At 41.2% G+C, this 14,043-nt stretch overlaps 1 protein-coding gene across 1 annotated transcript in view; it reads left to right on the forward strand.

The window, feature by feature from the left end:
- LOC310926728 (contactin-associated protein-like 4) overlaps window positions 1-14,043 on the forward strand; it is a gene marked incomplete at both ends in the record, with an annotated part of 107,498 nt that overhangs the window by 35,727 nt on the left and 57,728 nt on the right. The window contains 3 exons of the mRNA XM_083888915.1: window positions 4,092-4,285; window positions 8,663-8,810; window positions 11,047-11,268. Of these exons, the coding sequence (XP_083745041.1) occupies window positions 4,092-4,285; window positions 8,663-8,810; window positions 11,047-11,268 (564 nt within the window). The remainder of the gene's footprint in view (window positions 1-4,091; window positions 4,286-8,662; window positions 8,811-11,046; window positions 11,269-14,043) is intronic.

Below are 14,043 nucleotides of genomic sequence, written 5' to 3' on the forward strand. Positions count from 1 at the left end.
AAGGATCCGTTGAAAATATTTGCAAACCTCTTAAGGAAATGAGAATCGTGATTCTTATGTGAATCGATTATTTTGGCACACCCTTAGAATTGGCATTTTTTAATGGTGAGTTTCTAATCCACAACTTCCCAATATTACACTGTAATACAATTAATGTCTGTATGTGATGTTGGCTGGCGACAACTTTGCAGAGAAGGAGCCATTTTTGTTATATTTTTGTAATACTTTGTAAATGTGCGTGGGATACAATGTGACAGTATTACACTGATGTTAGTCCATAGTAATTGTAATGACCATGCTATAACAAGGACATTACATTGGAAAACTCCTGTTATTACCGAATATCATCTCCTTTTCACCTTCTAGCTGGGATTAGAAACAAGATGGTATTAGCATCAATATCACCTCCCGTTACTGTACCGTAAGGTTAAAGTGTTTCCGTACAAAAAGGTGAAAAATAATAGGATTCACTCGTGATTCCCCCCGGGTGAATCCTGTCACACACTCTCTCTCTCCTTTGAGACACGTTTAATGGATTGGAACATCCACACTGATGTTTGAGCTCGATCAATTTCCAGATCACAGAGAAGTGAGGGTGGGAGCAGACGCACTATTTTGACAGAATGGAAAGCCACCTGAGTGGAGGAGAAAGGCTCTCACAGCAGTGTGACAACGGTGACTAGAATGTGACACATGCTGTGATCTAGATCTTTAAAGTTTTGAAGTCTGCAAAAGTTCTTTTTTTGGCAAGGAGAAGCCTTTTGTGTTGCTAGTTTAAAAAAAAAATGCTTGTCTCCTGATTGATTGTACCCTGCCTTCACACATAAAAAGCAATGAAACGTCGATTTATTCTATAGCTGAGGAATACAGGGTAATTACCTGTGGCATATGTTGCCACTGGCAACTGTCTCGCTGTTTCCCTGACAGGCAAAGCCTGGATGAGAGTCCGGCCTCCTAATTGGCTGTCAAAGCTGTGATGTCACACTCCTCATCATTAACTGTAATTATGTTTCCTCAGTGGGTGTACACTGTTACACTGTGGGAAAGGTAAATATAACCAAAGTGATGTGTTTGATTTAAAGTGACAGCCATGATGGCAGGAAGTGTTAGGAGCGACAGCATCACTTTACCACTGTTTGAAATACATTTAACTGGGTGGAGACAGTGAAGTGTTTTAAAGTAGACATATTATAGCCTATTTCTCCACGTGAACCTAGTTCCCTGGTGTCCTAATGAACATGTCTGTGACATGCTTTGGTCAAAATACCTTAAGGATGAAGCACCACAGCAGTTCAATCACTCTGCCAAAACAGCCCTGTTCAGAACACTCGCTTTTGAGTGCCTGTCTCTTTAAATATGCAAATGAGACACAGGAAACTACGTCAGCGTCACTGAGGCTCCGGCAGCTAACAGCAGTTAGCATTTGGAAAAGCCATCATTTGCCGACTCTAGCCGGCACATTGCCGTCATATATAAAGTGTAAAGCCTCTGAGGCTGGAAGTTTGTGTAGAACTCTGTGCTGCACTGTGCAGACAAGAATAAAACACTTTGCAGACTTCCGCTCTTCCAGATACTATTGCCCTCGCCTGCACTCTCGCTGTTTTTTAGGGACAAAGCAGAGCTCCGAGAAACAACAATTGCAGGAATGTCTCATTGTGACGTAGCAATGAGTGCAGAAGTCAACATGGCGTGTTTTATCTCCTGTACTTAGACTGAGGAGGACCACAAAAACATGACTGAGTCGTCTTTTTTCACACTTTGCCGACTCATAGGGCCTCCAGAGTCCCAAATATAAGCATTAAAAAGTTGATTTTGCATAATATGACCCCCATTTAAACAGCTTTTTTGTCTACAGTTGATTTTCACCGAGTCGTGGTTGAGATAATGACGGCGCCTCCATCATCACACCCATTTATGAACATCAAGACTAAAACACTACTCTCTGGAGTTCACAAGGAAAATATGGATCCAGCTGGATTTTCAGACGTTGCCATTTTCAGGGCCTGGAAATGTGGAGAGCAGGCAAAATCTGGAGCAGAATCCATGCAAGTTTTTTTTTTTGTTTTTTTTAACAAAAACAGCAGTGTGGCTATATCGAGTGTGTGTGTGCTCAGTGGGACATTGGTAAGCAGCAATCCTCCTCAGTAACATCCATCTGGTGTTTGGCCTGACAAAGCACTTTCCTGCAAACACACACACACACACACAGAGAGGTCAATGCTCCAACGACAAAATGAGTAAACACACAAACACACGTTTTCACAGCATTTGTAGTGAAGACCCTCTTATTCATAGTGCCTACTCTAATAAAAGTGTAAATAGTCGAACCTTATAAGGTTCTTCGACTTGTTCTTATAGGAGAACCCTTTTTGGCATTAGTGTTACTGAGAACTCTTGAAAAACACTTTCTCAGGGAAAGCAAATGGTTCCAGGTAGAACCTCAGCACACATGAAGTTATATTCTTTAATCATTTAAACCTGGCTCACATTCACTCCAGGTCAGACACACAAACAACGATCTGTTACGGCTCTGCTCTTTAGCGCTGATGTGTAACATGGGAAAGGAACCAGCAGAGGTACTATAAAACAAATCAATATGTGGCACCGCAATCTTGTATTGATGATATTTTATAGCGCAAAAGGTTGGGACTTGCAAGCAAAATAGTAAAACTAATCAATAGAGCGTGGCCCCGGCCTCATAGCGACGCTATGGAGGTGGGGGGAAAAAAAGAGGATCAGAATGGTGTTTGGCATTTATGAGCAGCTCATCAATGCATGGCACTGCAACCTCGTACTGATGATGATTATGAAATGTAATCAGCGGCTGCAATGTTCCAGCGCTGAGGTCAGAGATGATGGTTTCAATTAGCATGCAAGGATTTCGCAACAGAACATGACGAAAATTTTTAATGAAATCCCACGAGTTCTGCGCGGTGGTTTATGCACAAAATGCTCCGACCAGAAAAATAAAATATTGAAGTAGGAGATAAATTATAGATATATTTAAGCAAGTACATATTTTTTTAAGGAATTATGGATAGCAATGTGTAGATTCAGGTTTTTTTTTTTTTGTTTTTTTTTCATTAGAACATGATTTAGAGGCTAAAAGTGTGATTGACAGCTGATATTGGACACTCTGGCCTGCGGGCCGTATGTTTGACACCGCTGGTCTAATAGGAGTTTGCAGGTGAAGTGCTGTTTCCACTGGTTATTTCATGTTATTGTCGGGTTTCTCTCATTTTCATGGTCATTGTCTGATTTTTCCAAATTCTCTGTTCATTCTAACCTTCTCCTGTGTTTGATTGTTTTTCTCCTTCCATGTGAATGTTGTTTTAATTAAAGACGTTTTTGTTACTACAGCACCCACATTTAGGACTTTTTTTCTCCTTTTCATATTTTATTCATTGTTCTTTATCGTAGCCCCAAACGAAACATCTTTGTCTTCATTAATTGCGTAAGCGAAGATAAAGGTGCACGCCGCATCTCAATTGTGCAGACCTTTGCTGTGCAATGACGGGCGTAATTAGAAGCCACATAATGTTTATTTGTGTGCAGAGACGGACTGTCATCACAGAATGTCTCAAAGAAAAATAAGAAGACGTCGTATACAGCGAGTCTTAAGAGAAACAACAAACAAGCATGAGAAGCTGTGGAGGCTGTAGCGTTAAGCAGAGGTCTGCGTGCTTCTGAATGTGCCGTGTTTGATGTGCAAAGACAAAATGGACTCGTTCCAAACGTGTTACTACTGTGTTTAAAACGGCTGTTAAGGAAAACGTTTTTGCATATCACAGAGCAGAAACGAGACCGCCTCTGTTTCTTCAAATTCAATTTTCGACATTAAAAGACTCCTGTGGAGTCCGGGAGTCAAACCGCCTGTCGCCTGTTTCAGCAGGAAAAAAACCAACACAACTTTCAACTGGAATGGGTTTTAAACTGCCGTATTTGTCGCCGGGAAATTGGCTTTATTCAGGTTCTGTCGCAGCAAAATGTGATGTCGATAAAAATGTGAAAGGTCAAGCTATCACACACTCACACACGTGTGTGGAAAAAAGCATAATAAATCAATGCTTTCTTTAATTTTCCCCGTGCAGGAGCTGGAGGTTGGTCGCCCCTCACCTCAGACAGGTATCAGTGGTTGGAGGTGGACCTGGGCGAGCGGACCAGGATCACCGCCGTCGCCACGCAGGGTCGCTACGGCAGCTCCGATTGGCTGACGTCGTACCTGCTGATGTTCAGCGACTCGGGACACAACTGGAAACAGTACAGGCAGGAGGACAGCCTCGGGGTGAGTTCACACCGCAGTCAGAAGCAAGTTATGAGGGATAATATTACAAAAGTTTTTCTTTTTTTTTTATTATTTATATTTTACTTGGCACCATCTGGGTTTGTCATGTAAAGAATACATAGGTAAGTTTGTCCATACAAAAGAGAGCCAATTAGTCTTGAAGTGTCGCCATGTGCTGTTAAAACTGACACACTGCAGTACAGACACCCTATGTCTTTAATTGGATCACCTATATCTGACACGTTCATTCTGTCATTCACTTTGTCATCAGGACAGTTTTTACTGAAGAAAAGGTGTGATTTATGGCACAAAAGGAACTGTGATATTTTCTATCCATAGCCTTTTTTAATGCACGGGTACTTATTGTGTGTACTGCTACTGCTGCATCTTTATGTATTCATAATGTTGTTGATTTAATAAAGGACAGTGTGCAGATAAAACTAGGGCTTTGCCAGTAAAACAATAAAAATACTACAAAATACAAGATAAAACTATGGAAAAACTACACAATACAAGATAAAACTGTGGAAAAACTACAACATACAAGAGAAAACAATTAAAAAACTACAAAATACAAGAGAAAACTATGAAAAACTACAAAAAAATTCAAGAGAAAACTATGAAAAACTATGCAATACAAGAGAAAACTATGAAACAGCTACACAATACAAGAGAAAACTGAAAACAACTACAAAATACAAAAGAAAACTATGAAAAAACTACAAAAAAATGCAAGAGAAAACATTGAAAAACTATACAATACAAGAGAAAACTATGGAAAAACTACAAAATACAAGAGAAGACAATGACAAAACTACAAAATACAAGAGAACACTATGGAAAACTATACAAGAGACAACTATAAAAAACTACAAAATACAAGCGATAAAATGACAAAACTACAAAATTTAAGAGAAAACTATAAGTTCTACAAAATACAAGAGAAAACTATGAAAAAACTACAAAATACAAGAGAAAACTATGGAAAAACTACAATATATAAGAGAAAACAATTAAAAAACTACAAAATACAAGAGACAAAGGTGAATAACTTGTCATATCATGTCCTTATATGGTCAGAAATCCATTAACAGTGACAAAGATGTATTTTATAACATTATATTACCACAGATAAGACCAGAGTAAATTAAAAAACACTGTAAAGGAAACACCTCTTTGGTTCATCACAGCTAATTCTCCCGGACTATTACAGTCATTTTCACCTGGTCACGGTGTTCAGTGGCGACGGCCTGCGGGGATCAGCCGGGTCCTGCCGAGATAATCACAGTCATAAGGAGCCTTTGACGGTTCATTAATAATGCATGAAGCGCTGAAAGAGCTGTGCTGACTGTGTGGACCTGTTGCCAAAACACTTAAGCTGCCGACGATGCGCACACAGAGCGGGGACAGGCGAGGCAGCAGAGAGACACTTTTCTGGCCCAGACAATGCATGTGGTGCAGTGTGCGAGTGCCAGCCGATAATAAAATCAATGAGGGAAAAGAAGTCCTGTGTGTGTGTGTGTGTGCGTGAAAAGCATTCAAAAGCTGCTGTGTTGTTGTTGCTGTTGTTGTTTTTGCCTGCATCTTCAATCTCCTCTGTCTCCCTGCAATCTCCAGCACTGACATGGATTATTAACCGGGTGTGAGCACAAACACAAACACAAGAGAAGAGCTTTGCTATAACGTGTCGCCGCTAAGGAAATGGCCTTGTGTCGCATAAATCCCGATAATCTGAGATTGAGCTGAGGATCTTCCACAAGAAAATCACACAAACCGTCACTTTTATAAAGTTTCTGAACCTCTGTGTTGGTCGGCCAAACTTATGCCTCGATCTTTCACTTTGAAATTTAAAAAATCCTGAATACAGCCAACATAGGTTTTTTTTACCCACAGTGCAACTGTGATGTCACGGCTGCACTGGAAACATATTCAGGACTAAAATAACTCCAAAGTGGTCACTATGTGGCGTCTTTTTCCCCGTTGTCTCAGTGGACATCAAGTGTTTCGATATTCCGACTGATGGAAGAAAATGATATTGAGTTATGGCTGTGGCTGTGTGTGCAATGTGTTGCAGTCGTGCTGCCCAAAATAGAACAGAAGAAGATGAAATTCACCTCACAGGAGCTGAAACCCATTAATGTGTGTGCTTTCATGACAAACTCTCCATTTTTCCATCCTTTTCTTACTTACAACAAGAATAATGCCATATTATGAGGGGCCGTGTAGGCCATAATTCCTTTTTTTACCTCTCACATACACAATTTTACCTCACACATACACAATTTTACCTCTCACATACACAAGTTTACCTCTCACATACAACTGTTTTACCTCTCACATGTAATGTATAAAAAATTTAATGTGAGAGGTGAAAAATGTAATGTGAGAGGTAAAAAAAATTAATGTGAGAGGTAAAAACATGTAATGTTTTTTCATTCAGAATGGGCATTTCGCAAATTGCTGAAAAAGCCAGAAACTACACCATTAGCGTTAATGGAACCTAACAAAAGAGGCAGGAGAACCAGAGAAGCAGTGGGCACAAGTTTTCTTATACTATGCCTCACGCAATTTTTTTTTACCTCTGTGTGAGAGGTTTAAACAATTGTATGTGAAAGGTAAAATTGTGTATGTGAGAGGTAAAATTGTGAATGTGAGAGGTAAAATTGTGAATGTATGAGGTAAAATTGTGTATGTGAGAGGTAAAATTGTGTATGTGAGAGGTAAAATTGTGTATGTGAGAGGTAAAATTGTTTTTGTGAGAGGTAAAAAAAGGAATTATGGCCCCTCATACCATGTAGTCACCGTTCAGGCACACACACAGCTGGTGTCTGGTGTGAACAGGAAGTTGAATCTCTCCTCTGCAGTCGTTTGTTTAAAATACAGCCAAGAAATAGAAACAATGGTGAAAAATAAGATTTCTGCGACGAGTCGAGAAAAAAACTTTTGGTGCACAGCTGATAGAGGAGTCGCAGCTGGTGAGAACTCATCGAGAAGTACGTGCAGGTGCCTGTGTGAAATGTTAATCCTAGAGATTACAGCGCTGCCCTGGAGTAAAAACAAAAACAAAGCAAGTATTTCTGTCACGGTCGTATGTAGCGAGTCATAATCCAGAGCGGAATGTATTTCAAAGGAAATACAAGTAGAATTTCTTGAAATGCCTCCAGCTACTGTGTCTAACAGAGAAGTTGATTGTTCCCTTAAAGCATTTAAGGGATAAATTGGGGGGCAGGAACAAATGAAACATGCAAACAAATGAAATGAAACTGCACAACGCAGCATCTCCTCCTCCTCCAGCGCCGCTCTTATGATTCCAACAGGAACGAATGAGTTAATGATGTGTCTAAGCTTTCACTCAGCAGTGGGAGAGCCACTTAACCTGCGTGTCAACTTCAAGGGAGGGATGTAATTAGGATAGAAAGCCAGATGGGAGAGATGGAGCGACAACGATCCATCAGGCAATCAGCCCGGAGTCACATAGAGACACGGACACATCAGTTTCATATGCACGTAAACAGACTGTTTAGTGCTAATCCAGGACAATATCATGGGGAAAACGACGACAGTTAGAGGCACATTTACACAGTGTGACGACCACTTTGTTTTTGTTTTATTTCTGACAAAAATGACATTTTGGACTAAAAGTCGCGGTCCCCAGAAATCACATGATGTGTCCTCTAGTGCCACAATTTACCACTGACTCAGACAGTCGCAAGATAGATGATGCTTTTGATTCTCTGACTCATCATTCACGGCTGAATGTGACAAAAACATGTATTTATGAGGAGTATTTTCGATTTACATCAGTGAACTCTCCAGGGCCACGCGGTTGGTGTAGTGGTTTGCGCTCTTGCCTTTGCAGCAAGAAGACCTGGGTTCAAAACCCGGTTGGAACGTGGGCCTTTCCGCATGGAGCTTGCAGTTTTCTCTCTGTGTGCTGTAATGGCAAATTAAATTTCTTTGTCTCAGAGCTACAGCTGCCCATCACACTTTTCCTCGGATGTCTTGACTGAACTTGCACCTTCCTACAACGTCCGCAGGGAGTCAGCTCCCCGATACCTGCAGTAGACAAATAGGTGTGAAAACACGGCCTGGAAAGGCAGACTCCTTTGTCTATTGGAGGAATGCGTCTTTCTCCAGCTACGGACACTGGTGTGCAGATTGACCTTTCTCCAGTTTCCTCCCAGAGTCCAAATACATGCACATTTAGGGATTAGGCAAATTGGACACTCTTAACTGACTGTGAGTGTGATAGTAAATGGTTATTTTGTCTCTGTGTCCCCGAGATGGACTGGCAACCCTCACGTGGAGGATGGATGGAACGCTCTACCACAAAATAATAAAGCATCCTTGTGTGTGTGTGTGCGTGTGTGTTTTCAGTCTTTTCCAGGTAACAGTAACGCAGACAGTGTGGTTCAGTACAAACTGCAGCAGGCAGCGGTCGCTCGCTTCCTCCGCCTCATCCCTCTGGACTGGAACCGCAACGGGCGGATCGGACTGCGGCTGGAGACGTACGGCTGTCCTTACAGTGAGTCTGCTTATCGTCTCTGGGGAAAAAAAAAAAGTGGGGATAGGTGCATCACCATGGTAACCATATTTTAGTCTTTCACGAAGGTCATGTCAAGTCGACAAGTAAAGTTCATGAAGTGACTTTCTTGTTTTTCCCTGTGAAAACTGTTGTGAATTGCAAATTCATAGACTTTTAAACCCGCGATAAAAAAATAATCCTGCGGTGCAATTGATTACAATTGAACAATATATTGTTTTATTTACAGTATACTATTGTAAGTATTGTATAGAGCTGCAGGAGAGTCTGTTCAGCTTCATTTATCAGCTTCATCATTTAAGAATAATGTATTTTTCATAAATGTTATGTAGACTAAACTGTGCGCGTGTTTAATTGGTTTAATCTGATTAATAATACAATCTGATTTCGTCACACTGATTTCTGTTGCTTTGTTTTCTTGTTCACACTGTATCACCGCGTTAGTTTGGAGTCGGTTTTTCATCAAAACCATTAGCACATCATCACACACCCACTCCTATCCGCTTGTTCTGTTGCATGCATTATCTTTCCCATACATCCCATAAACACAGTTTTTTTTTTTTTTACCTCCGACAGCTCTCTCCGTCATGCTCATTATTTATTCTCACCTCGTACGCTCCCGCACGTCGCACCTCCCTGCGCTCCGACAGGAAATGTTTCAACTGTTTAATTGGCACAACTCTCCGTTTTTAGAACTTTGGAGGTGGAAAACGAACCAATTTCACATACTTTGCACGTTCATAAATGTCTATATTCAACGTCGCTACTGCTCCGTTTGTATGAATCCCTGATTTGTATGTGTCAGACTTTAATTTGAAGCTCCCATAGAGCGGTCCTATCGCACATATGTGAGTTATGGAGGTCTACTTACATACATGTTGTACATATGGTCAAAAACCTCCTAGTTGCTGTAATTGAGCTGAGAGAAATCTCTCCTCACTGAAGCTCTCCTCAGCCACGGTGTTTCAGACTGAAATCTCACCCCCAGAAGACAGAACTGTGTTGTGATTGGCCAGCCAGCGTAGAGCCTTCCCAACTGTCTTGCGATTGGCCAATACCCGGAAATGACATAATTATCACTTCAGCTCTCAGACGCGCTGCTCCCCCCTCTGGAACGGTGGATGCACTGCTACTCATTATCAAAACATTGTTTTAACAATGTTTAAAAATGGGTTTGTCACGACTCCCGGCCGCAGTCACTTTTACGACTTTGACCCGGAGTCAGACCCAGAGTCAGAAGACAATGTCGCAAGTGAAACACCTCCACAACGGACGTTCTTCTTCTTCTTTGGTTCAATGTACGCAACCGGACGTGCCTGGAGCAGGACGATCTGCTGTTCAAGAGACGGGATCCTTTAGTCACAATTCCAGGCTTTTTCAGACCGATAAATAAATAAAACCCAACATTCTGAGCAGTGGCTGAACTGTTTGTTTCCAAACTTTAGGGCTTCATAAACGAGGTAAATGGCGAAGATACACAGCAAAATACAGCGTTAATTGGAACTTCAGGTCTATGGGAGCTTTAATGTATTCTTTAGTAACAATATTACTTGTGTGGTCACACAAAAACGTCCTCACAATTTTACCACTTGTGCTGAACATAATTTTGTTAATAACACAAACTCAATCCAGAAGATTAACAGACCATAAAACCTATTTGAGTTGTATATACACACCTTTTTTGGAAGTGATTTCTTTTTCACGGTTTAATGACCTCATTTGTTCTGCCTCTTCTGGATTTGTTTTATTTGTGTTATTCTCTCCAAACTGGTGAATAAAGGGTTGATAATAGAGAAAACAAACAGACACAACAGAATATAGTGGTCGAATTATCCCTTCGCTGTCATGGAGTGTAAGTTAGAGGTCGCAAATGGACACAAGGATTTCAAAAAGTAACAACAACAACAAAAAAGAGTCTTTAAAAAGCAGGAACAAGCAGAACTAAGACCTGAAACAAAATGAACACATGCAGACACTGGGGAGGATGGAGATGAAATACACTCAGGAGGACGGAGATGAGCACATAGGGTGAGACAAATAGGACACAGGTCAAACATATTATGGTGGGACCGACATGGAAAACCTAAAAATAAAACAAAGAGAACAGAACAGACACAAAAAACTAAAAACCCAATACAAGGTCAAATCTAGGAAACACAGCCATAAACGCAATATTCCCACAAGAAATCTTCTCTCTCTCTCGTTTCTCTTTTCCCAGTCTCCGATGTGGTGAGTTTCAACGGCGACGGCAGCTCTCTGGCGTACGCGATGACGAGTCCCGGCTCGAGGACGGAGTCCGGAAGAGAAGTCGTCTCCCTGAAGTTTAAAACCCTGAGGAACTCCGGGACGCTGCTGCACGCGGACGGACAGCGAGGACTCGGCCTCAGCGTGGCGTTAGAGCGAGGGAAGCTGCTGCTGCTGCTGCTGCTGCTCGGGAAAGGTACGAACACTTCACTGACCACTTTATAAGGTACAGCAGTTCAAATGCTTTTTAAACAGATAATAATCAGCCAATCACGTGGCAGCAGCTCAAGACTGGCAGCAATGTCTGCAGTGTAATCTTATGGGACAGTTATCATAAGCGCTAGTTTTTCGCCCAATAAATGGCTCAGATTGTTATTGTTAAGCACTGCACCAACTGTGAATGTGTATTAATCTACTTTTTTCACTGTGAATGTGCCGGGTGGTTCAGGAAGCGGAGCTGTGCCTGGTGTGAAAGGGCGAAAACAAAGTCAGTGTGAGGCCTCGCGTAACATGTTAGCGACACCGTCTTCTTTAAAACTCAAGTCAAGAGAGAAACTAGAGATATTTGAAATTAAAAGCCATGAATCACTTCACGATTTCTGTTCCTCTCTCGACTTTGTGTGTGTTTTGCTATCATAAATATTCTCTTGCAGCTCTCCATTTGTCACGGTCACATAGCCACCATTATTCTTCTCTTTCTGTCCTCGGTTTTTTCCCTCCCCCTGTTCCCCCGTCTCTGTTTCTCTGCATTGGCTTTTTTTTTTACTTTATAGATTTGTGTAATCAAGGCTACATCTGCTGTGTTCATTGACCCTGAGCTCATGCATGGTCTGTTCTGCTGTGCTAACACTAATGCGCTCATGTCCAAACAGATGCAGTTCACTTTATGAGGCAAATCTAAGTAACGCACCGACACTAAAGCAAAGGAGCAGCTCTATCTTAGAACACAGAGTTGATATAAAGACAACAAACGCATCATTCTCCACCTCATTCGTCTTTATCGTGTGAGGAAGAGCAGTAGAAGTGCACTTCTTCTACTGTTGGAGCAACACATCCGCACAGAAGACATTTCTACTTAACCCTGGTTGCACATATTCTTAGCTAATGTACTCCTCAAACTAAAAGATGAAATTATATTACCGTAATTACTGTAGTTAAAGGTGCCATATGTAAGAATGTGGCCAAAAACAGTTACTACGTTCAAATTCAAAATACCGAGGTCTTTAAGGTTTCGTTTTCTGACGTAACTGGCAACACGTGTTTGCTCAGCAGCTGAGACTCTACTGACAGCAATGATTGGTAGACGGCGGTAGGTGGCGCCACATGCAAAAAAACATGATTTCAAAACACAAACATGATTTGCAGTCTGCAAAATATTTGTTTTAATGCAAATATTTTGGCTGAGTTCAGTTTGTTATATGAACATTATTCCTGAGTCTCTGTGACATATTAGGAGGATTTTGTGGCCAGTAGCTTTAGATTTATTACATAATGCACCTTTAAGGGAATTAACAGATGACATATTTGTGTGCGACCTTGAGTGTCTTGAAATGCATTATTATTAATATATTTTAGTTTCTATTGTATTTTCGTGAATTCTTGGAGGTGGTTTCCACGTAGAACCTCAAGCATTTGCAGGCAACTGACAACTGTATCCTTGGCAAAGGTAAACGCTCTCTGCAACATTTCCGAAATAACTCGAGGTAGAGTTGTATCGACACTGTAGGAAACTGAAAGGCCTTGCTCTCTCTCTGAATGTTTTCTCTCGTTTCCATTTTTTGTCCAGGCTCCATTTTTTCCTGTTTCATGAATAAAAACAGACTTTGATGCACGAGACCCCCCTGACCTTTCTCCTGTGCCGGCATCGCACTGATCTTCAAATTTGTCACATGTGCTGACCCGTTGCTTGTTAATATTTTTCCGCATTCATTCACACTCCCATCAGGAAGTAACCTATTGATTGATGTTGACCCACATCTCAATTCATAGAACAGTCCTTGCTCAAGGACTCATTAGGTTTTTCCATGCGGCTGTTCTGTATTCTTTAAACTCAACAAAGCACCACACAGTTTTCCCCTGAACTCTTATCCCAGGTTTTTAAAAAAACAACGTAAAAAAACTGTTGTTTAGCCGTGGCACTGCAAACTCTCCGTTTATTGTCAAGTTCCAAGGAACAAATTACAAACATCCACTGCTGTGTCAGTTCACACTTAGAATGTTTGCTCGTGTTTACAGTTTGTAAATTGGTTTGTTGAGCAGCGCCAATAGCGCACGCCTCAGGATGCAGTCGGACAGAACCTGCGACCGGTCAGAGCGATTAAATATGTGACATAATACAAGAAAAAAGAAGATTCATCTACAAATCCTGATGGAAAACACAACAAATACTGTTTATGCAGGGGGTTTTTTCGTCGTTTACTACAGGTTCAACCCAACCGTCTTTGTTCTTAACATATTATACATCTAGAAAATAAATAAACTACATCCCACTTGTATAATTAAGCCAAAATAACCCCCAAATATCAATGTTACCATCTTGTACTAAGTGGAGTTGTGTTTGAAATCGTGTCAATACCTGATTTTTGGAGCCTTGTTAAAGAAACATTATTATTGTATTTCAAACACCTGCTTAACCGATCACAAGTCAGTCTGCTGTCAATAATCATGGTGTTTTGCCCTGCTGTAGCAACAAATCCATCCATTTTCTACCGCTTTATCTTCCACATGAGAGACAAACATCACTCTCACACTCACCTATACGGTTTATTTAGAGCACACGTGTCAAACTCAAGGCCCCGGTGGCCAGATGTGGCCCGCCACGTCATTTTATGTGGCCCCGCGAGTGATTAATTGTTTTAAAAAAAATCTGTGTTAAAATAGGTCTATGCTGCCTTAAGGCGTTGGTTGACCATAAACTACATTTCCCACAATGCATGGCGATCGCGTTAACCCGCTAAAGTGACGGCACCGC

The sequence above is a fragment of the Microchirus variegatus genome (genome assembly GCF_963457635.1).
Source record: "Microchirus variegatus genome assembly, chromosome: 5".
In the NCBI taxonomy this organism is placed as follows: domain Eukaryota; kingdom Metazoa; phylum Chordata; class Actinopteri; order Pleuronectiformes; family Soleidae; genus Microchirus; species Microchirus variegatus.